A 27,884-nucleotide genomic window follows, 5' to 3' on the forward strand; every position below is an offset into this window, starting at 1 on the left:
GTCCGACTTCAGCCAGGTCACGATCTCGCGGTCCGTGAGTTCGAGCCCCGCGTCAGGCTCTGGGCTGATGGCTCGGAGCCTGGAGCCTGTTTCCGATTCTGTGTCTCCCTCTCTCTCTGCCCCTCCCCCGTTCATGCTCTGTCTCTCTCTGTCCCAAAAATAAATAAAAAATGTTGAAAAAAAAATTTAAAAAAAAATAAAAATTGAAAACCTATTAACAGCATTTACAATAATGTCAGTAGGTAGGTGTTGGTCATTGTAGAGCCAACTATGATTTGAGCCATATAGTTGAAATTGTAATCCTTTTTTTAAGGTTTGTTTATTTATTTTAAGAGAGAGAGAGAGAGCAAGAGAGAGAGAGAGCATGCAGCAGGGAAGGGATAGAGAGAGGGCGAGACAGAGAATCCCCAGGCTCTGCATTATTGGTGTGGCTTGAAGTCACAAACCATGAGATCATGACCTGAGCTGAAATCAAGTCGGTCACTCAATCAACTGAGTCGCCCAAGTGCCCTGTAATCCTTTTTTTTTTTTTTTAATCTTTGCTCATCGAAAAATTTTGTAAGCATCTCATCCCAGTGGATTTTCCCTTAAATTTTCCTACTTTCCTTCACTTCTATGAGATCATTATTGCCTAATAGAGATTTATTTTGCTTCATCTAATCTTGCTTTAGTTTTTTCCTATAGGGTATGTGTGTGATAAATCTTTTGGTAATTGTTTGGTACTTACTTTACTGGAAATTTTTTTTTTTTTGATTGGGAATATTTTTCTTTTAGTCTAATGTTTAATTCAATTTGTGAGGGCATAAAATTCTTTGTAGAAACTGACTTTTTTTTAATTTAATTTTTTATTTTTTAAAATTTACATCCAAGTTAGTTAGCATATAGTGCAACAATGATTTCAGGAGTAGATTCCTTAGTGCCCCTTACCCATTGAGCCCATCCGCCCTCCCACAACCCCTCTAGTAACCCTCCATTTGTTCTCCATATTTAAGTCTCTTATGTTTTTGTCCCCCTCTCTGTTTTTATATTATTTTTGTTTCCCTTCCTTTATGTTCATCTGTTTTGTCTCTTAAAGTCCTCATATGAGTGAAGTCACATGGTTTTTGTCTTTCTCTGACTAATTTCACTTAACATAATCCCCTTTAGTTCCATCCACATAGTTGCAAATGGCAAGATTTCATTCTCTTTGATTGCCGAGTAATACTCCATTGTGTATATATATATATATATATATATATATATACACACATATATATATATATATGTATATATATATATACACGTATACATCGATGGACATTTGGGCTCTTTCCATACTGTGGCTATTGTCGATAGTGCTGCTATAAACATGGGGGTGCATGTGTCTCTTCGAAACAGCACACCTGTATCCCTTGGATGAATGCCTAGTAGTGCAATTGCTGGGTTGTAGGGTAGTTCTGTTTTTAGTTTTTTGAGGAACCTCCATACTGTTTTCCAGAGTGGCTGCACCAGCTTGCATTCCCACCAACAATGCAAAAGAGATCCTCTTTCTCCGCATCCTCGCCAACATCTGTTGTTGCCTGTGTTGTTAATGTAAGGGAAACTGATTTTTCGACTATTAAATATATTGCACGACTGTCCTCAGAATCCAATGTTGCTTAAGGAAAGTCTGATTTTTGTTCCTTTTTGGTAATCTCATTTTTTTTTCCTGGAAGCTTTTAAGATTTTTCTCTTTATCCTTGGGGTCAGGAGATGTTAGCAGAATATGTCTTGATGAGGATCAGTTAATCTTGTTTGGAACTTGGTGAGCCCTTTTGGTCTGAAAAGTCATATCTTTCTTCAGTTCAGGGGCATCTTTTTTTTAATGTTTATTTTTGAAAGAGAGAGAGAGAGAGAGAGAGAGAGAGAGAACATGAGTGGGGGAAGGGCAGAGAGAGGGGGAGACACAGAATCTGAAGCAGGCTCCAGGCTCCAAGCTGCCAGCACAGAGGCCGATGCAGGGTTCGAACTCACAAACTGTGATTCATGACCTGAGCTAAAGTCAGATGCTTAACTGGCTGAGCCACCCAGACATCCCAGAGTCATCTTCTTTTAATATAATTTTGATTATTTTTTCTCTTCAGCTATGAGTGTACACTCTTACTGGAATTACTGTTAGATGTAAATCAAACTGCCTGAATATATTCTCCTTCTCCACTCTTCTGTCGTATTTTCTATTTCTTTGCCTTTTTACTCTGTATATTCTGGGAGAGTCTGACTTTGCCTTTAAAATCATCAACTCATTCTTCTATCTTTCCCTCTCTTCCTTCATTTTTTATATCGATGATTACATTTTTTAATTAATCAAAATCTTTGCATTTTTTTTTTTTTTTCAAATTGACCATTTCCCATAGCCCCCAGCAGCTGACATGAATTTCCTTTAGAGGTGTGTGGGTCTGAGTTTTCCCGGAGCAGGAGCCTGGTGCTTTTGTCTAAGTGGTTGGGGCACGTTGAAAGGCCCACCGTGTAGGTATGTTGCCAAGTCAAGTTGGCGGGTGGCCGTGGGACACGCACACTTGCCCGCATCAGGAGGTCTCCTCTTTGAGTAGAGTGCTTCAGTGTGGCGAGCTTGCTGTGGCTCCGTATCCTCAGTGCCTTCCTTCTCTGCAACCCCGTGATTAGCTCCAGGACAGTCCTTTGTGTCTGGTGGAACCTGCTACCTCTCCAGGCCTCCCTTGGGCAGACCTGCACCCTATACTTTTGTCTACTATCTGGCGGTGCCTTTTTCTCTGCTCTGTCTCCCTCAGTCCCAGGCCATTTGTCAGGGATTCCTTAAGACTTCCGTCTGCTGATGCCACCTTTCCTGGTGGCTGGGGAGGGAGATGAGATAGCCCTGGGCCCTCAGCCCAGGCAACACCAGGAGCCAGAAGCTGCAAAGTTTTAATCTTGAGTTGTTCAAAATTCTGCTCTAAAAGCCCCCCACATGGAATGCACAAAGAATCTATCAAGTTTATCTATATGCTAGATTTCTGAGGTAGCTAATATGCCTTGCGTCTGTATGCCCAATTAGCAACAAGAAGATGAGTTCCTGCACATTCTTTGGTTAATTAGATTGGCTATGAAATCACTCATTTGATGACCACCCTAATGAAGCTAATAAAAGCCTCTTCTGAAGCAGTCTATTCTTCGTACCTTAAGTACTGTACCTCGCTCAGCTACACTGTCTATTTTCATGCTCCGTTGATTTCATTAGATACAAAATAAAATCACTACCTATTAAAATTGCATTAAAGTACTAACTTAAACTGACAAAGGCTTAGAAACTTAGAGCCTGAGCTGTTGTTCGGCCACCTGTATATGGGAAATTCCTGCATTAGGCAGACAGTGGATTGGGCATGGTCCTGTGCTTTATCACCTAAACATTCTGCATTTCCCCAGGCTGGGTGGGGAGCCAGGAGTGCAAGCTGCCAATGAAATTACTTGGTTTCTCATCAATCAGTGATTCAACAGCATTTTAATGGTTCAGTGGTTATTTTCTGATTTCCAGAATCAGATGCGGCAAATGTGATGATGAGAAGAGAGACACTTTTTACATGGCCAGCGTAGTGCCTTCAGAAAAGATCACCCATGGAGACATTTTCACTGTTGATGGTTTGGAGCTGCTAATGCAGAGGCCAAGGCCAGTAGAATGACTATATACTTCCAGCATCACATGTAATCAGTGTTACCTGATTTTTAAAAAACAAAAATTATCAAAAAAAACCCACCTTGGTTCTTACAAAAATAGGAACAGATAGCTTCCCCAAACCAATATGTGACCTGACTATATCCAGGGAGAGTGAGGCAGAATGGGAATCTGGGGGCAGGGTTTGGAAGTACGTAGCTGGCAGGTGCACAGAGAAAAAGGTATTGGCTGAGAAAAGAACTCTCGGGGCGCCTGGGTGGCGCAGTCGGTTAAGCGTCCGACTTCAGCCAGGTCACGATCTCGCGGTCCGTGAGTTCGAGCCCCGCGTCGGGCTCTGGGCAGATGGCTCAGAGCCTGGAGCCTGTTTCCGATTCTGTGTCTCCCTCTCTCTCTGCCCCTCCCCCGTTCATGCTCTGTCTCTCTCTGTCTCAAAAATAAATAAACGTTAAAAAAAAAATTAAAAAAAAAAAAAAAAAAAAAAAAAAAAAAAAGAAAAGAACTCTGTTCCTGGCCCAGATCTGGGTTAACTTGTGACCTTCAGCGCGTTACTTCGTGGACTTCAGCTTCCTCATCTGTAAAATGAGGTTGTCATGCCATATATTACTATTGCTCTCACCAACCAATTCAGTGTGTGTGTGTGTGTGTGTGTGTGTGTGTGCGCGCGAGCGCGCATGCACGCGCATATGCGTGTTGGTGCAAGCCTGTGTGTGAGATTTTTAAAAACTGCCCTCAAAAAATTGCCCCTCTCCAAATTGAGTGCCACTGTTCTAATCCAAGCTTCCTGCTGCTGCCAGGTAATGTTCCCTTTGGGCCCCACATTAAGAATTTTGTTCTGATCACTTTGAGACTGTAGTTCTGACAGCTTCTGAATCTGTGCTCAGGAGAATGGGATGGTCTGTGCTCACAGCCTTCAGAGGAGGGAAGACTCTGCCATTTCTTTCCTTCCATCTTCCCACACTTCCTCACCCCCTCTATGGACTCTTATTAGCTGACCCTGAGGTCAGGTCCTCAAGGCAGGAATCCAGAAGGTGACAGGACACTGTCCCTGATGCACACACTGAGATCCTAGCACTTGCACAGCAGCTTTCTAGGTGCCACAGCATTCTAAAGAAAGCGTCATGTAGATGAAGAGTATGACACAAAGATGTAAGGAAAAACTGACATAAAAATCAGTTTATTAACTACTTGCTCTGTATAAGGCATTGTGCAAAATCCCTAAATAATTGTCTTGAATCCTTACAACAGTCTAGTAAAGTAAACATTATTCTCCCATATTACAGATGAGAACACTGAGACCCAAGTGGTTAAATAATTTGCCTAGGGCCTCAGAGCTCCTTAAGTGGCTGATCCAGGATTGGAGATAAGCAGAGCTCCCTGCCACATGGCCAGACAAGGAAGAATCATGGAGCAGACTGCTTTTTGGACTGTGGGTTGTAAACCATTAATGGGATATGAAAATCAGTGTGAAATCAGGGTTTAAGAACAGCATGAAGAAAATAGAACAGACTAGAGAGTATCAATTACATCTCATGTTTTGTGAATTGTGTATGAGTGTGTACATGGTTATAACATAAAATCAGTTTCCTGTGTTGTGATTAGAAATAGTTCTAAAACTCTGGTTTGGAGAAGTTAATGAATGAGAGGGAGTGAGAAGGGCTCTGCTTTGGGGAGCCTAGGCTTTTCCCTCCAGAAATTGACCATGACCTGGTTTTGTCATTTTAAACACCCTCTTTACATCCTGATCTCCTTTCCTCATGGTTCTTTCCAGCTCTGATATTCTGTGATTGTTTGAGAAGCACAGACAATTTGTGTCCTAGGAATTTAGGGGACAACAAGTTTGTTGGCACTGAGGAGCTTCATGGGGATGTTGTCGCCTGAATGGAGACAGGAGGCTGGTGTTTCTGGGCAGGGGGACCAGCCTGAGCAAAAGCATGGAAGTGGACTCCAGGGGTACAGGAGTAGAGGGGTAACTCGCAGGTGGGGTGGGAATGCAGCACTTCCCATGCTGGGCTGAAGAGGCTGGGCAAGGTCTTGTTGGCCGTGGGGAGTGAATGAAATCTTTGGGTCAGAAGAATGGGTTGATACAAGTGCATTGAATTCTGGAGTTGCAAATTCCTCAGACGCCAGTCAGATGCCATGAGAGAATGCAGTGGACCAGGTGGGGACTCGGGAGCTATCCATCTCATGGCCCCTCTGAGGGGGCAGCTACCAATGATCTCTGGAAGATCATCTTACAAGATTCAGGTCCAGTGTTGCTAAAATTCAGATTTTTCAACAGAAATCTGAATTTTTAAAATTATTTATTTATTTGGAGAGAGACAGAGGGAATGTGAGCAGGGGAGGGGCAGAGAGAGAGAGAGAGAGGGAGGGAGGAGAGAGAGAGAGAGAGAGAGAGAGAGAGAGAGAGAGAGAGACAGGGAGAATCCTAAGCAGGCTCCGTGCAGTCTGCACAAAGCCTGAGGAGGGGCTTAGACCCACAAACTGTGAGACCATGACCTGAGCTGAAGCTGGACGCTTAACCGGAAGTCAGATGCTTAACTGACTGAGCCACCCAGGAGCCCCCAGAAATCTGAATTTTTATGTGAAACTCCTGAATTGTAATGTAGGTAACTAAAAGGCAAGACTGCTGTAACAAGTACACTTCAAGATGCAGTGCCTTTAAGAAGATGGACCGTGGTTGGTTTGGGGGGGCCAGCTGTACTCCACCTGGTCACTGAGGGACCAACGCTCCCTCCATCTTGCACTGCTCCGCTTTATGGTATTGTACGCTGGGTCACAGGCCCGTCCCTGCTCCAGCGGCTATTTGCAGCTGAGGCCAACCTCAGAGTAGCTGGAGGCTGGGGGAAGTCTGCCAGCCACACTCCCTATAGATGGGTGGCAAGTCCTTCCACAAACAGGTATTTGGGCAGAGCGTCTCCATATTTACCACATGCCATGATCCACCACGGCAGTGAATATATTTCTGTAACACTATTTGTTAAGTTACATGGACTTTGATAATGCCAATATATTGTATCATATGGGGACACACACATCTGATTCCTCATTTTGGGACTTTTAGACTGTTTCCCATATTTGAAATTAGAAACAATGTCATAATGAACATTCTTAACTAAAACTTTAGACACATCCTCATTATTTTTAATGCCCGAATTTCTAAAGTAAGATGTCAGTCAGAGAGTGTGTATTGATCTTTCTGCCTCCGATCTCATTTCCTCCCTCCCTCACTCCTACTTTCCTTTCTTCCTTCCTTTGTTCTTTCCTGGATTTGTCTTCCTTCATTCTCCTTTTATTTACTTTTATCTTATAAAATACACCACACCTAAGGAAAGTACATAGATGTACATTATAATTAATATGGAAAAGATGAATACTCATACCACCAAGTCAAGAAATATAGTGTCACAAGTCTCCCTAAAGCACTTCCATATGCCTTCTCCACAGAGGTGACCCCATCTGACTTTTGTGAAGGCAGTTCCTTGATTTTTAAAAAACATAATTTTGTCACCTATGTATATACTACGGTGTAATTTCACCTGCTCTTGGACAGGTATTATAGTATTATATGGTATAGTATTACAAATAATGTAGGCCTTGCTCCTTTTACTCAGCAGTGTATATAAGATTCATCATGTTTTTGTATATACCCTGGTTCATCTCTTTTCATTTAATATTCCATTGTTTGACAATGCAACTTATTTGTCTCTTTTGGTGTTTTGGATTTTATAAACAGTGTTGTTTTGAAGACTCTGGTCTCCTGGTGGCCATGTCCACAGATTCTTCAGCACATAGGCCCTATGAGTAGAATTGCTGGGTCACAAGGTTGAGCATTTCAAGTTTAGTAGATAATGCCAAGACCTTTTTCATACAGTATCAATAATTGGTGATTTTCACTAGCAGTAGGTGAGAGTTCCCCTCCTTACCAATAGTTGATGTTGCCAGATTTTTTTATTTCTTTAGCAATTTGGGGTTGTGTTTCATTGTGGTTTGTGGTTTAAAAATTTTTTTTTAATGTTTATTTATTTTTGAGAGAGAAAGGAGAGAGAGACAGAGCATGAGCTGGGGAGGGGCAGAGAGACTGGGAGACACACAATCTGAACCAGTTCTGGCTCCAAGCTGTCGGTATAGATCCTGACATGGGGCTTGAACTCACAAACCATGAGATCAGTTTCACTGTGGTTTTTAATCGCATCTCCTTGATTACTAATGAGACCGAGCACCTTTTCATGTATATTAGTAATTTCAATTTATTCCTTTGTGAAGAGCCTAAATAAAATCTTCTGGAGTTTTTTTCTATTAGGTTACCTGCCTTTTTCTTACTGATCTGTGGAAAGTCTTTGTCATGTGGTTAGAAGTCCTTTGTCACTTATGTGTGTTGCCATATCTTTTCCCATTCCATTTGGTTTTTACTTTATGTTCTTTTTTGATGAACAGAAGCCCTTATTTTTTTAAAAAAAAATTTTAATGTTTATTCATTTTTGAGAGACACAGAGAGTGAATGGGGGAAGGGCAGAGAAAGAGGGAGGCACAGAATCCAAAACAGGATCCAAAACAGGATCCAGGCACTGACCTGTCAGTGCAGAGCCCAGTGTGGGGCTTGAACTCATGTACCGTGAGTTCATGACCTGAGCCAAAGTCATATGCTTAACCAACTGAGCCACCCAGGCACTCACAGAAGCCCCTATTTTTAATGTAGTTACATACATATATTTTTTTTTCTTTCATGGTTAGGGCTTTTGTGTTATATTCCACCCCCCCCCCCCGGGATCATTAAGCTGTTCTACATTATTTCTAAAAGCATTATTGTGTTTACCTTTAACATTCAGAATTGTAATTGAGCTGGACTTGAGTTTTATATATAGTATGAGGTAGGTGTCTTTCCATTGTCATTTTTTCCCCATATGAACATCTACTTGTCCAAGCATCATTTATTGAAAGACTCTCTCTGTCTTATCCTTTTGCAATGGCAGCTTGTCACAGCTCAGGGTCCATAAATGCATGAGTCTGTGATGGAGTCTGTGATGGTCTATTCTGGTCCATGGTCTATTTTTCTGTCCCTGTACTAATATCATGCTGTCTTCATAATGAGAGATTTCTACCAAGTTTTTAATATCTGTAAGAGGAAGTCTTCCTATTTGTTCTCCTCTGAGCTTTTGTTGGCTTTTTCTTGACCCTCCACATTATATATCCATCAATTTTTGTAGTTAGTGGGGGTGTTGATCTGAATAACCACAATTGTTATTAGCAGAAGCAGTACTTTCTGGGTAGAACATTTGAATTTGGATTTAGATATGTCACAGAGATATGTCACTCTGCAAAAGGTGAGATACTAATGTACACTCCCACAAGTGGGTCATAACAAGATTTAGAATGAAAAAAATGCTATCTATAAGGTTTGAGATTTAATTTGGGTGGGGATATAGTGTTGACATCATGCCTCTTGTAGCTGCTCAAAAAGTCTGTGCTGAATATATGAATCTTTTGGATGATAAAAATGCCAGGTGTAAAGAGAAGCAGTATGGATTTTCCCTTATCATTGTAACTGCATGTGTGGTACCCATGTTTGAAAATGATTGATTATATACTATCCTGAAAAGAAGGCCTAGAGACACTTACAGACAAAGTGAGTGTTTTAAAAAACCCTTTGTTACCTAATAACCTTAACGGCAAGAGCAAACTATGTGTATGTATATAGTTTACAGAAGCATTCGGAGGACTTCGCAGATCTTGGGTGCGTGGAATTGGCTAGCACCTTTGCAGTGCTCTTGAGCCAGCAATGAAAATATTTACCATTGGGTTAATCAGGAAATAGCATGACGAGGTTGTTCAGTGAGCTGGATCCAGGGCTGCAGGTTGAGTGAGACCGCTTTAGGTGCACGGGCATAATCATAAACCCCTAGCAACAGGGAAGCTGGCAACTAAAGGGTTAATATTAGACACCCACTCCTGAACCAAAATCCAAACATAAAAACCAACCCATGGCTCCAATAAACTGTGTGGTTCATGACCTAACATAGATGAAAGGGGTGATGGGGCACACAAGATGGAAAGTGTAATAAACAAACACACAAGCAAAAAAGCCTCCGTTAATGAGCATTCTGACCACGATCAAATCACATGCAAATTGGGAGCTGTCTATTTGAATTGTGTAATTGGAACTCATCACATGGGGGAAGAAATTCATAGGGTAGAATTTGGATTGTACTAGGGAGACACTGAACTGAACCACTAAAGGTTAATGGAGCAGTTAAGCTGAGGAAAGTTGCAAAATCAATTTTACAGCCAGGATGTTTGTACATTCTTTCATTCATTCACTCAACAAATATTTGCTCAGTGTGCTCAGTGTACTCCATATGCAAAGCACTCATACTAAGTCCTAAAGCAGCTTTAAAGATGGGCATGACAGTAGTATAAAACGTTCACACTGATTTCTTTAAGTGGCAACATGTCTGCCTTTGAGTTGTTATGTTTCCCACAAATTATGGTCTTTGTCTTAAGAAACTTATTTTCTGGGACGTTTCTGAAAGACTGGAACCCTACCATTCATGGTATGTCAGATAGTTTTCTTTATTTTGTTTTTTTATTTGAGAGAGAGAGAGAGAGACAGACAGACAGACAGACAGGGAGGGAGGGAGAGGGGCAGAGGAAAAAGAGAATCTTAAGCAGGCTCCACACTCAGCGCAGAGCCCAATATGGGGCTTGATTCCATGACCCTGGGATCATGACCTGAGCCAAAATCAAGAGTCAGTGCCCAATAGTTTTCAGAAGAATGAAGGATGATTTTTAATTTTAGTCTGGGATTGGTCTGTCTTTAACACTTTTTAATACTTGCTAATCTTCCTCTCCTTTAAAAACAAAACAAAACAGAGATCACGTCTAAACCTTTTATAGGCGATAATCTAACTAGAATTTAATAACTTTCTTTTGGTTTTTGGTTACCTTTCAGTTTTGGAACATGATGGTTTTCCATACCATTTTTATTTATAAAATTTTTATTTAAAATAAACACAGGTCAGGTCTGGAGCAAGGAGTCAGATGAAAGAAAATAGTGGATAAATAATAGAACAATATGTGCATGAGGCAAGAAAGAGGGGAAGTAGCAGTGGAAAGAGCAAAATTTGGGAACCTTACGAGGAGAAGTGAGGTGTGCTTCGCTCAGCTAACTCTGGTTCAAGCAGGAGCCGCAGAACACGCTAGGCATTGGCTGCCTCTTCCTTCTGTGGTAATTATGGAAGCTCCCAGAAGGAGGCTTTTCTGCCTGTCGTTCTATGGATGGAGACTGGCATTGGAGCAAGGGGCCTTCCAAGTGGGCAAATGACTGTGGAAGCCTGAGAGTCAAGGTGTGTGCTACAGTTGACGGTGGTGCCCCAACTGAAGTATGCATCAGAATCAGCAGGAGGGCTTTTCCAGGTATTGTTGGAAATGCTGGAGGTAATATCCAGTGACTGGGGGAAGGGGAGTGTTTAAACCTCACCTGGAGAAGGTTGTTGAAGGCCATGTGAGAAGGCCTGTGAATCTGGAGAATAAACACAGAACTGGAGGTCTGGCTGCTGAGCTTGGAGTGTGCATCCTTTTGTGGTTATGGACTTGCAGTACCACCAGGTGCTTCTGTTTCCTCAGTTCTTCCCAGCAGTCAGTGACTAAACTCTGTTTTAGCACATTTATGTATCTCTCCCGTTGCCCATGAGACCTCCTTGCATATTAGCCCCAGTTGGGTGGCACTTTCGTGGGAGAGATTGGGAGGAGAATGCTTGGATGTGGGAGGACGGAGAGATCTTCTGATCTGGATTCTCTGTTCTTGCTTTGTATCGAAGCTGAGTACAGGGTTAGGCTTTCAGTAATCCTTGGGGGACACCATGAAGTCAGGAAGCTAAAATTCTACTGGACCTAGTTATTCATGGGCAAAATTAGTGCCTCATTTCCAGTCCTCTTGAAATATCTATCCTTCTCTGGTGAGCGATTATAAGGATGAGCATCTGTAAATTGCTTTGAAAGTGAACCATGGTTGTGCCAGGAGATGACATTATCTACCTTCTCTTGACGGCAAGAAACAGCAATGTGGGGGGTCTTGTAGGTAAACAAAGACTTTTTGAATCAGGAGGAATCATGGGATTAAACTAAATATGAGCCCCAAATACACACAGTGCATATTCAGCACTTTGCCTTGAACTACCAGATGGATAATAATCTGTTAGGGGATATTCTGTGTGGGTTATTTAAAAGGATATAAAAGATTGCTGACCCAGACTGGGACTGTATGCAAGCTGTGGGCTCATCTGCAGTGATTGTACACATATTTCTAAGGGTTTCCAGCAAAACATAAGTAAACAATTGCCTGCCTGAGTGATATGGGAGTTTCATAAGGGCCATAAACACCCAAGCTGATGGCCAACATGGTTGGACAAATCCAGCTGTTTACAGAAACAAGGCCATTCAGCCAAAAACATACCAAATGGCACCATCTTTCATGGGTTCTTTTCCAACATGCCATGCCAAGCAGAAGGGTAAAATCTGAGAGATGGATGCCCAAGCGTTCTGACCTGCTGACACCAGCAAAAATGCTGCAAACATGTGAAGATATCGTGGCCTTCACAACATTATGGACAGAATTAAACAAGCCAGGGATCCAAAAGCCTCCAGAGCAGTGCCATGCATATTAATTGAGAACAATTAATTTTCACTGGAGAGGCCTTCTTTCTGTCATTAGTGACTGTTATTCCCACTTTGTCAGCACTGCTATTCTGTCAAACCCGATATTATGTGTTATGATGCTGCACATCCAATCTTCATTCTCTAGGTTCAGAGTCCAGGCCATGGAATGGCTGAACATTGGTTTTCCATAATAGGTGTTAAGGGATGAACTGAACCAGTAGGGCTAAAGCCCAACAGTCTCTTATGTTCTGTGCAGAGGAGATTTGGGGGAAAAAACCCAAAATATCCACCATTAAAATAACAGTGGAAAAATAAATTTGAATGAACCCAGGTGTTTGTCATAAAAATCACAGCAAATATCTCAGTACAATAAATTCCTAATTTCTTATGTTTTCCTGGAATTTCATCAAGTCGATTAGATCCTGAAATAAATGACAAATGGGGCATTGGCTGGAAATGAAGAAAGCAATGCATTTTCATATAAAGGCTAGGAGTTTAGATATGTATTGGATTGGAATTTGACCTATGGCATTAAAATGCAGATTGTCTCCCAAAAACTGTAAGTGGGACACAGACCTGCAGATGAGACTTTTTTGCATAATAAGTTGTGTCCTAACAATGAAATCTTGCATAAAAATAGACAGCTAACAAGGCAAAGGAAAAGAAACAGTTCAACAAATCAACAAAACATTTTGTGCTCTAGAAATGAGTGTGACAGAAACCGAGCTCAAGCCGAAAGGTTGCTCCTTTGAAGTGAGTCAAACCACATGTTGTGTCGTGACTGAGAAAAGAGGAATCTGAAGAAGGACAAGGATATATCATCTGAAAACTAATGAGATGTTACATTTTGAGCCAAAGTTGCATCCAACTTTTTAGCATGTAACTAGGCAAGATCTGAGCCAGAGGATAAAGAGTTGACATAAAACTTTGGGGATTCAGAATTCAGACACTACCACAGAAAAGGAAAGGGGGAAAGGACAATCTATAGAGCTGAGAAGATGCAGAATGAAACAATCCAGGCTGAGAACTACTTTCTATCTCCAATTTTTCCCTCTGAGGGATTTGCTATCTTGTGACTGCCAAAACAATGCATGTATGAGACCGTACATTCCACTTTGTTCACCAATACATCTTAGAAATTATGCAGCATACATTAAGCACAGAGGTCACCTAAGGAAAGTTGCTGTTTCTGCATAACAGTTTGTCTATAAGTTACAAGAATAGAGAGATAGCATTGCCTAGAATGGAATCTGCATTTGTGTGTGGCAACGTGTACCGTGAGACTCATGACATGCCCCAAACACTCATTCTTCTGCAGAAAGAACCGATGTCACAGTATGTTGCTATTGTAATTAAGTGCTGCCACGATTTCTTTTTCTTTCTGTTTAATGCAAGCAAAGGAGGTATTTCTGTTGCTTTCGGCAAATACAAAAGTTGAGAGTAATGGACTAGTTCTGGGAATTGTGAGCATTATTTTACTTATTTTTGTGCTAAGAACAAAATATTCTCATATGGTTGTGCAAGTTGTGTACTGCACAAAGGCTCCAGCATCTGCTCATTAGCTGTGAACCCTGACAAGGGGCTGTACCTGGGGCAGGGAAGGGGGTAGGGAGGCATCTCTTTTTAATTTGCACTGCTCCAGGAGAATCCTCTATGAACCACCTGGTAATCTTATGTAGCCCAGAGGCGGGACCAGTCCACCCACCTGCATGGCCCTGAGTAATTTATTGTAGGTGTTTACCCATCATTAAACATCAAAGTGGCTGCTACTTTGCTTCTTACACTCTAATGTGTGGACCAGTCACACAGGAATCTTGCTAAATGGCAGACACTGATGCAAGATGTCTTGGGCCTGAGATTTTGCATTCTAACAAGCTCTCAAGTGACCTCGTTCAGCTGATCCACTGACCACACTTTGGGTAGCAAGGCCCAGGGGACATCAAGGCCATCAAGACACACAGGTCAACTCCAGCTGTGATGGGCTCCATTCTCCCTGCTGTTTGAATACTTCTCCCCATCTTTCTGCACCCTTCCAATGTCAACCAGAACCCTTCCTGCCTGAAAAGAAGCCCTCACCAAACCAAATCCCCAAATATCCCTAACAAAAGAGGAGGAAAGAAAGTGATAGGACATCCTTCTTTCTTGTAGATCCTAAGTTCTTTCAACTTGCTTCATTCCTCCCTTAAGAGAAAAGACCCTTCATGTGGGGTGGAGGCAGGAATTACTAAGGGCTCCATGCCATGCTGTGTGCTTTACCTACCTCTGAACCCTCCCTGGCCTTTTCTGTCTATTCTAGGAGACAGATATTATTATCCTATTTACAGATGGGAAACTGAAGCTCAAAGAGATTTCATATCTTGGCTAAGAACATTGAACTTGTAAGTAAACTTGTAGGGAATTAAATCCAGAGCTGATTCCAAATTCTGTACATGGGCCACTATCTGTTTTTAAATCTCAAAGAACTTAATTCTTTCTGTTAATAAAGAGACGGTTTTCCAATTGACCGCCTATTATCAGATACTGTGGTACCTGAGGTAGAAGTCACATTGAAGGCCTGAGGGTGTTACAGCAGACATCCCTTTATTTGTTTTAAACAGAATTCTATTAGTGCAGAGGCGTGTGGATGTACCATGGAATTTCTGCCAATGTGATGTTATCTCTTCATCCTCATGACTGTTGATTTGGGTGACTGCTTAATTGTTTTTAAAGCATTTCTGATCAGGGACTGAAACTTCAGTGTCAAAGCTTCTCATCTTTTCAAATGTCATATTTCAAAATACTCTTGAGAGTTATCTCTCCTGACTGATCAGGATGGATGGGGGCGGGGGGGGGGCAGAGATGGGCCTAGATGGTCCACAGAGAGGGGGATGGCTGCCTCTCAGCAGATACAGGGAGGCCTGGCCTCTGAGCATCTGTTAGGGTACAGACCTTCTGTGGAGAGAACAGGCTTACTCCAAGGAGGGATTCCTGTGAACTGGAGCTCCACACTGGGGATGAGGGGCAATAATCAGAGCAAAGCACTCTGCACACTCCCAGCTTCAACCCTGTTCAGTGTGTTCATAACTCACAAGTCCTGACCAACTGAGGGAGAAAGCCAGGGAAATGAAATGATTTTCAAAGTGCTTCAAGACCACTGTCTAGCTGAGGATAGCAGAAAACACAGCTTTTACTGCCACTGGGCGATGTTTGGCATGGAGATGTGGAAAGAGATGACAGAAGCCGGGTCTCTTGTTTCCAGGTAATAGTTTCTCCAAGAAGCCTTGTCCTAGAAGTTATTCATCCTTACATGCTTCAGCATGATAAATAGCTTCATTCAGCACACTGAGATGACCCAGCAGCCTAGCGCATCAGAGGGGTAGATGTGGCCCACACTAAATTGCCTTTAGTGAACTGAGCATTGACATTATGCCATTGGATTGCATTGACTGGTCTTATAAGAACCAGCACTTTCTGCCCCAACTCTATAGTTGTTTTTATTGTAGATTACAGAGACACATTTAAGGACTTAGTCTGCTTTCTATACTGCATAATTCTTTTATGAGGACCCACAGCAAATAGACCAATAAGTATTTATTGAACACTTACATGCCAGATACTATGCTAGTATTGGGAAAAGAGTAGTAAACAAAGAAATCACATAAATGAGGCTTACAATAGAGAAAGATAAAACATTTTTTTCTTAGTTTTCTGTGTCAGGTAAGGCTGTTGGTCTCCTGACCAATTTTCTTTCTTTACACTGGCTACTGGGAAGCTCAGAACCAATTTTTTTTTTTTTTTTTTTTTTGGCTCACCTCTAATAATTGAATAAGACCTCATGGAATGAATCGCTATATAGAAGCACACCCTTGGCTTCATGTTATTTTCCATTTGATCACTTTTCTTGTATTTATCTTTGTGGGCAATCTCACATCCCTACTATCTCTCTCTCTGTCTCTCTCTCTTTTTTATAGGGGGCTGTAATTAAATAATAATCAAAGAGCCCAGCAGGTCCTTGGAAGCAGAGGTCAGGAAATACTGATGATTAGATGTGGTTTCTGGGAGTAAATCTGACTAAAAAGGCATGCTAATTAGTGTGATAGCAGTCCTGGCTGTGTGGCTGAGGGGGGCAGGGATTACAAGTGCACAGCCCAGGCAGTGTTGGTGATAAATAAGGCCAGGGGAAGGTGTGAGTGGTGAGGTCACTGATGCTCATGTGGGGGCTGGGCTGCATGGAGATCCTATGATCACTGTCTGGCTAGATACTGGAATGTAAAGGTGGGAACTCAGAAGAGAAAGCACTGCTTTAAGGGCAGGTGGAGAATAAGGCACAAAGATGAAGCATGAATGAAACCAAAGCTGCAATTAGGCAGTAAGCCATCACGTTGATTAGGAGTTTTTGGTTGTAAGTAACAAAAATGGACTCTGACAAACTTAATGGGGAGGAGGGAGAATTTGTGGATGCATTTGGAGTAGCTCACAGGATCTAAAAAATAAATCCTCCAGGTTAATAGGCTTAAAGACAGGGCCCCTCTGAAAGGTTAATGGAGCATCTCTCTAGGGCCCCACTGATGGGAGGAGGAGGCTGCAACTGTTTTCTGTTTTTCAGTCTGTCTGATGAAGATTCAGACTGTCTGGCACGTACAAGGAGTTCAATACACATAGATTGAATGAATGAATGGAACTTTCATGAAGAGAACACTTAACTTGCTAGGTCTGGGTCCCACATATGCCCCTTGGGAGGAGAAGAGGAGTACTTCGGCCAAAGTTCCCATCAAAGCCACAGTCAATGGGGTGGGGTGGTTCAGACACTGTGCCTGAAGAGAGGAAGAACGGAAGGGCAGGCCAACCCCAGAAGGGTGCCTGATGCAGGCAGCAGAGAAATGGCTGGTGGACTAGTTGTGGCAGGGGGACATCTCCTTGTCCAGTTAGCTTGTCCCTAATGTCTGGTAGGAAAAACTGTGCAAAGAGACTCCAAGGCTTTGTTCCCAATCTTCTGTCTTTATTCCCACACTCAGTTAGATGTGTCTTGCTAGTATTTATTTAAGAGTTTTGTGTGTATATTAACCAACGCAAAGGACCTATTTCCTCCTCTGAAATCCTCCTCTAGTTATTATCCCCTTAGAATGAGTTGGGGTAAGTATTCACTCTTCTTCTGTTCTCTGGAAGAGTTTGTATAAGATAGGAATTATTTACCCCTTGAAAGTCTGGTAGAAAGCCTGATAAAGCCCTCTGGGCCTGTTGTTTTTCTTTTGGAAATATTTTATTTTATTTTATTTTATTTATTTATTTTTTTTTTAATTTTGTTTTTCAACATTTATTTATTTTTGGGACAGAGAGAGACAGAGCATGAACAGGGGAGGGGCAGAGAGAGAGGGAGACACAGAATCGGAAACAGGCTCCAGGCTCTGAGCCATCAACCCAGAGCCTGACGCGGGGCTCGAACCCACGGACCGCGAGATCGTGACCTGGCTGAAGTCGGACGCCCAACCGACTGCGCCACCCAGGTGCCCCTCTTTTGGAAATATTTTAAATGACTGCTTCATTTCCTTATAATCATAAGACTGTACAGGCTATTTCTTTGTTTGACAATTAAGGCAAGTTTTTTTTTTTTCTTCTTGGAACAACCATTTCATTAAAAAATTTTAAGTAAATTAAGTACAGCGTTTATCTCTGGAGGTTTTTGGGCTCTGTAAAGGGCTCGTGAGTATTCATTATCTTATTTAAAATCTTACGAAATAGAAGAGAGCCACCCTTGGACTGATGATGGTGTGTTTTAAATCAAGGATTGTGATTAATCCAATTCTGTGCATTTAAGTTCCACTGAAAATGTGTATTTGTTGCAAATATGAGTGAGCCAATCTATCTTGGTGTCCAGGGGTGAATCTGGCAGGCCCCCACTGACACTGACAAGCTTGGCTGGAAATTGTCCAGATACCCTTGACTTACATTTTTTTCCAAATCCTGATCATGGAGGAAGGTCTTGGAAGATTTTGATGCCATGGGCTGGGGTACTGGGCTGACAGCACCCCGGAATGTTAGGCCCCTATTTGTCAGGGATTAGGCAAAGGTCACAGCCAATGTCCAACAGCGTTCCTTTTCCCCATCACAGGGGTCCAAGAAGAGATACTGAAGGAGCATCCTGGAAAAGGATGTTCTATGCATTGCATGAACTGAATTGCAATGAACTAAACAGTGAGCTGAAATTAAGGACAGCCTATGGCATGACTGGCTCCTCTGCCAATGAAATTATTAGGTGACTTATTATATGTCTGGGTCATTACCATGCTAGAAGAATAAGTGGATTCAAATGAAAAGAATTTCTGAACACATGTGGGAAGAAAGGCATTGTTAGCAAGTCTTTGGATGTCATGACTTGTGACAAAGTTTGGAATTAATAATGACACCATGCAAAATGGTAAAATTTTTGCCAGCAAGGAGAGGGTGGAGATGCCGGAACCTGTAAATGCCAGCTGAGCACTCGCTGTGGGGGCGTGTGGCAAATGGATTTACTATTTTGCCGACTCTAGTGAAGTGTTAGAAAATTGCAACAAAATTTTTCCTATGCAAACAATTGTTTTAAAAAGGGTCTTCCCTCAAATAACTGCAACTCATGGTGCTTTCTGAGTAACCACAAAGCCAGAGACTAAATTAAAAATACTAGAAATTATTTTTCTTGGAATCATGCTGAATATGAAAATGGAGATTTTCTTTCCTCCACAACACCCTCTCTCTTTAATCAGGCTTTCAGTGAGCCAATATAACTTATTTATTTTTATGGGGAAAAGGTAGAGGGAAGAGGGGACAGGGACTTTTGAGACAGCAGCGGAAGAGAGGTGGGTGGGTCCAGAAATGGAGAGATGAGAAGTCACACAATTAAACTCTACCGCCTTCCTCTGTAAACAGGGATTAAGGGCGTCTGTCCTGACCCGTTCCTAGAGGGGATGCTTGCTGCTTGAGAAAGCTGCACACAAAACTCTACTCTGTCCTAGAAACGTCTCATCCTTACACTTTATCAGAACGACAGGGGGAAAAGTTATTTGAACTCACTCAGGGCGTTATGGGTTTTTCTGGAAAACGGGGGAAAGTCTAGTTCTTTGAACATTTTTCTATCCTGAAAACCCACGTGAACTAGGTCACTTTTCAAGAGTCCTTGCACTCCTGAGATTCTATAAAACTCACTGAAGAATAATGGCGCAAACAGCAACATTTTAAATTTAGAAGAGTCCTTTGGCTGAGAGAGGCTACCCAAAATAGCACAAATGTAATTCTGCAGTAACTGTCAAACTTCCAAAACCTTCATCGGGCAGGAGGTAACAGAACACCTCCAGCAGATCCGCGCTCTGTTTACCCGCAGCCCGTGAGCTTCAAGACTCCTAGTGATTCGCTGCTACTCAGGCAGGGCCTCCAGTAGGGTTCGATCATCTGGGCATCTAACACCCAATCACCGCTGAATTACTGGAGGCTATTTTAAGTGTCCCCATTTTACGGATGCAATTGAGGGTATGGCTTAGTCGTCTCTCTTACTCTCAGGAGCGAGCGATTTTTCATCTTTTTGAAAAGAAAGCAACTCAAAATGACTTCTTCCAACGACCGTGTTTCCTTTAGTCGAATCATTTGAGCTCCTCTGTAAAAGCAAGAAGCAAGGCAAGTTGTTTTGTCTTTTTTTTTTTTAACTGCAAACTACAACAACAAAGAGGCACTACTCCCCGACCCTCCCTCCACCACCCCGGTTCCCGAGGATGTCAGTCACCCTAGAAGCGTCACCGAAAGCGGAGGTCGGGAGAGCATTTTCGGGCGGCAGCCCGAGCGGCCCTGTCCGTAGGTGGAGTAAAGCGGGAGGCAAGACGCCCCGCCTGCACACTCCTCCCGAAAACTGATGCGTCTTCTTTGACCCGGGGGTCAGAAAGATTTATTACTTCCTCAGTGAGGGAGAAACCCCAGACCAGCTGGAATGCGTGAGCCGGGAGTAGAAAGCCTGCAAGCGGCGCTCGGCGTCCTCGGAGCGCTCCCGGGAGCGGCTGTGTCCCCGGTTCCCGGAGGAGCCGGGCGGTGCAGAAGCCGAGGGAAGAGCAGAGTGGGCGGCCGCTGAGGGATTTCTGTTCAAACTTTATCACCAACTCTTTCTGAGAGCAAAAATATGCGGCTGAGCCTGGCAGCGGCAAGGAGACTCCCAAGTTTCTCAGAGCCCCCGACGCCCGATCGCTCCGAACCCCGCGCTCGCGCCCAGGCTTTATGCGCACGGATTGTTACGGCCTCTGCCGTGCGGCTGGTGGCCCGGGCTGCGTCGCGGTGAATCGAGTCCCGCATCTCCAGCCCCCAAGGCGGCGGCGGCGGCTGGAGCCCGACTCTGGGAGGAGGGCGGGCGCGGGACGGGCGGAGGAGGAGGGCAGCGCGGCGAAGGGGAGGAGCCGCAGCGACAGACGGCGGCGCGCACCAACCCGGCGCCGGCTGGCAGGAGCCGCGCAGAGGCTGGCCCGAGCGTGTTGCAGCCGCTCCGCGTAGGGGGAGTCGGGTAGCAGCATCCTCCCGGGCGCCGCTTTCGCGCGGCGGCAGCGGCGGGGGCTTTCTCTGCCCGGATACCTCTTTGGCCAGAACTGGTCGGTGCCAGGGGGCGGGCCGACAAGGGAGCGCTGCAGACTCGGGCCCCTTGGCCGATTGTTGTGTGTGTAGGGTCCTCCCCGGCCAGTCGGAGGCTGCGGAGCGGCGGGCGCTGCCGGCAATGCCGGCCCGGGCATCCTCCGAGTGATGGAAGAAGCAGCTGCTGCCGCTGCAGGGTCGCGCTGCGCCCCATCCACCGCCGCCGGAGAGATGGGAAGCTTCGGGGCGCGGAGGCCGAGAGCGAGAAAGGCGGAGCCGCTTTGCCGGGAGCTGGGTCCTGTATAAGCCCCCTCCCCCAGCCGGCTTCGCCCCCCAAAGCGAGGAAGGAAGCTGCGGTCTCGAGAGGGCGGCGGAGACGCCGCTGGAGCTGGGCACGCCGGCCTCAGCGGAGCGCAGAGCAAGGTTCCAGGCCCGGTGAAAGTTTCCCTTCCCAAGCCGCAGGGCGCCTGCCGCCCGGAAACTGCCCAGGGCTTGCGCTGCTGAGTCCCGCGGACCCCTCTGAGGCGCGGGGACTCCCGGGGAAGACAGAGAAATCGAGGAACGAGTGACAGCAGGACAGACCGCCCGGCCGTGAACCCGGGCGGCTCTGGGGTGCGCCCGCGGCTCCAGGTGAGCGGGGGAGCCTGGCAGACCCGAGGGTGGGCGTTACTTAGGTGGAGGAGGCGGATGGGGAGGAGGATTGGGGCGCATCGGCTTACTCTGCTTCCCCTCGCAGGTCTTTCTCGGAGCCGCTGCCATGGGAGAGCCAGCTTTGGGCGTCGGGGACCAGCCGCCGCTGCTGCCGCGCCTGCCTCGGAGCCGCGGCCCCAGTCCCCGCGCCCGAAGTCGGCCCGCTGCGTCCCCCTCTCGGGCTGCAGGGCCGCCTCCGCCGCGCCGCCGGCCCCGGCTGTGCCTGTGATGAGCCGCAGCCCGCTGCGAGCCCTGCCCCCGGGCGCGCTCCCCCGGTTGCTCCCGGCCGCGCCTGCCGCCGCGCCGCGCGCCCTGCTCCCGCCGTGGCCCCGGCGCCCGGGCCGTCGTTGGCCCGCGTCTCCGCTCGGAATGAAGGTGTTCCGCAGGAAGGCGCTGGTGCTGTGCGCGGGCTACGCGCTGCTGCTGGTGCTCACCATGCTCAACCTCCTGGACTACAAGTGGCACAAGGAGCCGCTGCAGCAGTGCAGCCCCGACGGGCAGCTGGGTGCCGCGGCGGGGGCGGCTGGCGGCGGCTGGGGGCGCCCGGGGCCGCCGCCAGCAGTGCCGCCCCGCGTACACACCCGCCTGGACCCCCGTACGCCGTACCGCCCTCCCGCCGCCGCCGCCGCCGCCGCCGCAGCCGCAGCCGCCGTCGTTGGGGCGGCCCCCGCCGCCGCAGCAGGGGTGGCGGGGGCCGTAGCCACTCCCCGCAATGGCACTCGGGGCACCGGGGGTAGCGGAGAGAAGCGGCAGTTGGTGTATGTGTTCACCACGTGGCGCTCGGGCTCATCTTTCTTCGGTGAGCTCTTCAACCAGAACCCCGAGGTGTTCTTTCTGTACGAGCCAGTGTGGCACGTGTGGCAAAAACTGTACCCAGGGGACGCTGTTTCCCTGCAAGGGGCTGCGCGGGACATGCTGAGCGCTCTGTATCGCTGCGACCTCTCCGTCTTCCAGCTGTACAGCCCCGCGGGCAGCGGGGGGCGCAACCTCACCACGCTGGGCATTTTTGGTGCGGCCACCAACAAAGTGGTGTGCTCCTCGCCACTCTGCCCCGCCTACCGCAAGGAGGTCGTGGGGCTGGTGGACGATCGTGTGTGCAAGAAGTGCCCACCGCAGCGCCTGGCGCGCTTTGAGGAGGAGTGCCGCAAGTATCGCACGCTGGTCATCAAGGGCGTGCGTGTCTTCGACGTGGCCGTGCTGGCGCCGCTGCTGCGCGACCCCGCCCTGGACCTCAAGGTCATCCACCTAGTGCGCGATCCTCGTGCTGTGGCCAGCTCACGCATCCGCTCGCGCCACGGTCTCATCCGCGAGAGCCTGCAGGTAGTGCGCAGCCGGGATCCGAGAGCCCACCGCATGCCCTTCCTGGAGGCCGCTGGCCACAAGCTCGGTGTCAAGAAGGAGGGTGTGGGCGGCCCGGCAGACTACCACGCGCTTGGCGCTATGGAGGTCATTTGCAACAGCATGGCCAAGACACTGCAGACGGCCCTGCAGCCCCCGGACTGGCTGCAAGGCCACTACCTGGTGGTGCGGTACGAGGACCTGGTGGGAGACCCCGTCAAGACCCTACGGAGGGTGTACGACTTTGTGGGGCTGCTAGTGAGCCCCGAAATGGAACAGTTTGCCCTCAACATGACCAGTGGCTCAGGCTCCTCCTCTAAGCCTTTTGTGGTGTCCGCTCGCAACGCCACGCAGGCCGCCAATGCCTGGCGGACGGCCCTCACCTTCCAGCAGATCAAACAGGTGGAGGAGTTTTGCTACCAGCCCATGGCCGTGCTGGGCTATGAGCGGGTCAATAGCCCCGAAGAGGTCAAAGACCTCAGTAAGACCCTGCTCCGGAAGCCCCGGCTCTGAGAGGGTTTTCTGGGAGACTTGATTCCTTGTAGAGACACCCACGGGAGGATTGTGGTGTATTTAAACAAAAACAGCCCAGACCCAAACTGAGGAAGCCCACGTATTCTATTATAGATATATAATATAAATAACCACACAGGCACTTGCTGTCAATGTTTTGAGTCATTGAATTTCAAGGAACAGCCACAATACACACACGTCTCAGAGAAGGCAAGACTTGAAAGCTCTGACCAGCTCCCCTCCTCTCCTCTCCCCTACCTTTTTTCTCCCTTCCTTTTTCTCCCAGTTCTTACCCTCTCTCCTACCTGCCTTGTGTTTTGAAGTGGGATGTTGATTAAATCAAGGTCCAGTAACTTAAATCTTGTTTACAAAATTTTCGTCGCATCTGTGAACACGTAAAAGAGTCATTTGGATGTGGGGTGGGGTGGGGTGGAGAAAGGGGAAGTTGTCCAGGAGCACAAAGCTCCGTTGGACAAATCAAGGAGGCATTCTTCTAAAAGTAGACTTGTGTAAAAGGCAAAGGTTATAAAGTGAGTATTAATAAAAAAAAAAAAAAGGTAATAAATAATATTCTTTTTAATATCTGCCTCCATTACTTTGGATTTACCTGTGCTACTTGTCCTGTGTAGCTTCGGACGGAATTTGCTTCCCCTCCCCCCACCCCATTTTCCCAGTCTGTTTCCTAGAAAACTGCTAGGACGGGTGGCAGCAGCTTCTGACTCCTTGATAAGAACCTTGGAGTTGTTTTCTCACACGTAAATCACAGCCTGTCAGGTGCCCAGGAATGGGAACAAACCTTGAAATTCTAAAGGCAAAAACCAAGCAAGGCACTGGAGGAGAAGGCCCACTCTACTTTCCTGTTCCACTGTGGGCACAGAAAGGAAGAAGCAACCCCGTGAGGATTTGACTGCATTCGGTTTTGATTATTGTTGGGTTAAGACTGGGGAAACTTGACGCAGAGACGTGTTTTGGTGCTGAGGTTAGTTCAGAAAAAGGATTTTGTTTTTTGAAGAAAAGTGTGTAATTAAAATTTCTGAGGATTAAAACATAGACCTCGAAAATTAGTGTGAACACATTGTTGACAATGGTAGCAACTTCTTTAGAAAAATGAAAGAAGTATATGTGTCTGGAGTGTTTTTCTGCCTGTGACATAGTACATGGAGGCATTTGAAAAGGGGAAGTTTTTATCTGAGAACCATAAGGGTACGCACAGGCTTTTCCTTTTCTTTCTTGCTTCCTATTTAAATTAGTGCAAACAATATGAATTTATAATGGCTTACTTGGGATGCCCATGAGGCTACATCGCTTTTCCTTACTGTGTTTCCTAAAAGTAAAATTGCAAAGAAGCTATAACATGTTGCAGACAGTATAAGGCTTCAGCCAAGAGCTTCTTTTAGATATGAAAATGAATTATGGGAAAGAGGAAATGAAATGAATTATGAGTAAGCGTGTTGGATTTTGAGATTTGGTATTTTCCAGGGAGAAAACCATTCCAATTTTCCTGCAATGGTAATGGTGTTGCTGCTGTTCTGAGCCCATTTGTACTGAAACATTCTACAGAATGTCATATTACAATAAGAAGTTATGAAGCCTGAATAGGAACAAGAGACAGTGTAGTTCTGTGTTTCATTAAATACGGTACAAGTTCAATATCATCATGACTTTATTTTCTATAATTTATTGTGAAATCTCTGCAGGCCAAGCTGTGTTGGTTAAATGCCGAGGATTTTAAGGAAAATATGATGAAAAATAATACATACATGGGAAATATTTAACACAAGATGATTCTTAAGTATAATTTTCATTACAAGGTGAAATCTCACCACGCTGTTAAGCATTCAAGATAAAGAAGCACAGAAGTTAAAAAGAAAAGTTGTATTTAGCAGTGGATTTTATAACACATTCTAGAATGATTAGTTCCTGACTTACTAAAATAGTTTATAGTGTTGTGTTTATTAAACCAGATTGTAGCTATAACATATCGATCCTGTTTTCTATGGTGTTTTCATGGTAGCGCCTATGCTGAAGTATCATGGCCAATAGTGGAATATTTGCAATAGCTTTAATTTAAGAAGACTTTAAAATTAAATGAACAAAATTAATATGAATGTGGGATGACTATAGATGACACAGGTTTAACAGGAAATCAAGGCAGCATCATTAAAAAGCAACCATTCTGAATAAAATAACCACTTAAAAACAAATTTCATACGGCATGAGAATCAGCTGTCGCTTAATCACAGTAGAATTCATGCTTGGTTTTTGAGTGAAGGAGTTTTAAACAGTTGAATTCATTCTCCTCTCAGTATATCTAAGGACTTTGTGTTGAAGTGGAATTATGCTGTTTTTGGATTTTGTATTAAAAAAAATATTAGATGCTGTATAGAGCCTTTGCAGCCTGCAGAGCATTGTGGCCTCTGCTCAGATGAAATTTTAAGCGTAAACACAGAACATTTGTCCCCTGTGCTGTGTCTGAACGTGGTTTCCGCCCGAAATACCCTTGTTTTGTAGCGATGCATTCTCTCCACTCTGCCACTCTGTAATTTGAAAGGTGAATTGTCGCTCCTGGAGATTTGTTCCTAGCTGCATTCTAGGAAAGCAAGACAAGTGTAGTTCCCACTAACGGCCGACATAGTCATATCAGTGGCATCCAGCTTCCACGGGTTTGAGAAGGAGAGATGCATTTTTTGGTGTTAATAAGCTTCTGTCAGCCCCTGGTGCAAGCAGACCTGTGTCCCAACAAATTGCAACAGAACCTGTGACGATTTCTGAGGCAGCAAACGTAAAAGAGATCCTTTCACATTTCCCAACTTGGCAGGATATCCATCAGCAGGAGGAAATATTCTTCAGAGCAGGTTATCTGAGTGATTTTTATTTTCAGATTCTGCTTAGCTGATAGCACGCCTGACTTACTCCTTTGACTTTGGAATGCCTTTGTTAATTAGAAAGCTCTATTTAGAAAATGTAGCCTACCCAGTGCATTTAGTCAACAAATATGAGTTTAGAACAAGGCAGCGGCACTGGCTGGGTGCTTGAATTTCAGGGAGCTCAGAGGCACTCAAAGGCCTCATTCAGTCTGACCTGTGGGCACCTTGCAGGCAGGGACTGGGGCAAATCCTGTACCCTTCAGTGTCCATAGAGTGAGTACTTGACAAACACTTGCTAAGTACCTCCACGAAATCTATAACTATCAAAATTTGAAAGTCCTCAGAAGGGCAAGAGTGGAAGAATGTGTTACCTGTTTGGAGAAACTGCCAAGCTGTTCACCAAAGTTTGCTGAAGGAAAGGGGGCCTTAGGCTCCTATGTTGATGTGGGAAATGGGCAATAGGAACATCTTCAGGATTTCCAGGGTGACTATACATAGGCTAGTATTTCCCACAGATGAAGTAGAAACAAAAACTCAGAATTTCTGAATGTGGACAAGTAAAAATTTCCAAATGAGGAATTTGATGTTTATTCTTTGTTTTCCCAATTGCATTAACAAGATAAAGGCAGAACTCAAAACATCCCTGCAGAAGAAATGAACTCTCTGAGGGAGAGCTATGAGGTTGTTCATTATTGCAGAAGCCATGTAATATTTATTTATTATTTTGAGTGCTTTGGATGTGCAGTTTAAAGGACTTTGAGGTGGATTTCACCCAGGCATAGGAATAGTTACTTTCGGGAAGTTTGGCCTATTGTGGATGCTGAATGAGACAATGGCTGCCTGTTCCCATGCATCTCTGCCTGGCCGTGGCCAGTTCTGTCCAGGATTTCTGTTGCACACAGTATAGTTGCGGCTGGATTATGCTATCGGTTTGAAATTAATGTGAATCTGAGTGAGGCTGTTAATTAACATTCCCTGGGTCTGAGCAATGAAATAAAGATCATGTTTGAAACCTCGTCTCTAGAGATGACTTCAGAAAGACCAAGAGGGAAATAAAAAGGCATGTCTTATCTGTAGTTGCGAATAAGGATGAGGTGTCACTTTACCACCCTCCCCCAACTTTCTTCCCTCCCCACACATGACACCCATGCGCGTCTGCACATGCATTTGAGTTCCTGTGTTGTCTTCAGTCTGGAAAAGAGAACGTTTTGACACCAGCTAACAGGTATGTGGGGAGGGGTACTTTCGATTTCAGGTGAAATTGGGAGAGTGAGTGGCCAATGATTCTATCAGAACCTATGACTGTTCTGTGTCAGGATCCAGTGTGGACAGGTAGAAAATGACAGTTGCAAAGTGAGGAATGGCTTGAACTGTGTAATGGGCTGTCTTGAGGTAAATGCACATGTTACAGACCCCTCTTGTCATTCACCTTGAGGAGGGCCCCTTCAAATCTGTCACGGTGAAGAACGTAATTTGTTTATGTCCTTCCCCCCCTTTCTGGACTTGAGCTGCTACTTTTGCGGTTCAAATGCATGCCACTGAGCCGGCTCGGGTACAGGCTCTCGTACGAGTGTTTAATAATTTAAATTACAGGGCTTGACTTTTATTACATCTGATGCAATTCT

General features: G+C 45.2%; 1 protein-coding gene across 1 annotated transcript; it reads left to right on the top strand.

Moving 5' to 3' along the window:
- Nucleotides 1-21,732: 21,732 nt before the first annotated feature.
- CHST2 (carbohydrate sulfotransferase 2) lies at nt 21,733-27,275 on the top strand. The gene has a single exon (XM_058730125.1). It carries the CDS (start codon nt 21,770-21,772, stop codon nt 23,390-23,392), a length of 1,623 nt encoding a protein of 540 aa, XP_058586108.1. The 5' UTR covers nt 21,733-21,769; the 3' UTR covers nt 23,393-27,275.
- The last annotated feature ends 609 nt before the right edge of the window (nt 27,276-27,884 follow it).

The sequence above is a fragment of the Neofelis nebulosa genome, chromosome 5 (genome assembly GCF_028018385.1).
Source record: "Neofelis nebulosa isolate mNeoNeb1 chromosome 5, mNeoNeb1.pri, whole genome shotgun sequence".
NCBI classification, from domain to species: Eukaryota; Metazoa; Chordata; class Mammalia; order Carnivora; family Felidae; genus Neofelis; species Neofelis nebulosa.

Bases quoted from the DNA above. Each gene is read 5' to 3' on its own strand.
- CHST2 (XM_058730125.1), top strand. From the start codon at position 21,770: ATGAGCCGCAGCCCGCTGCGAGCCCTGCCCCCGGGCGCGCTCCCCCGG.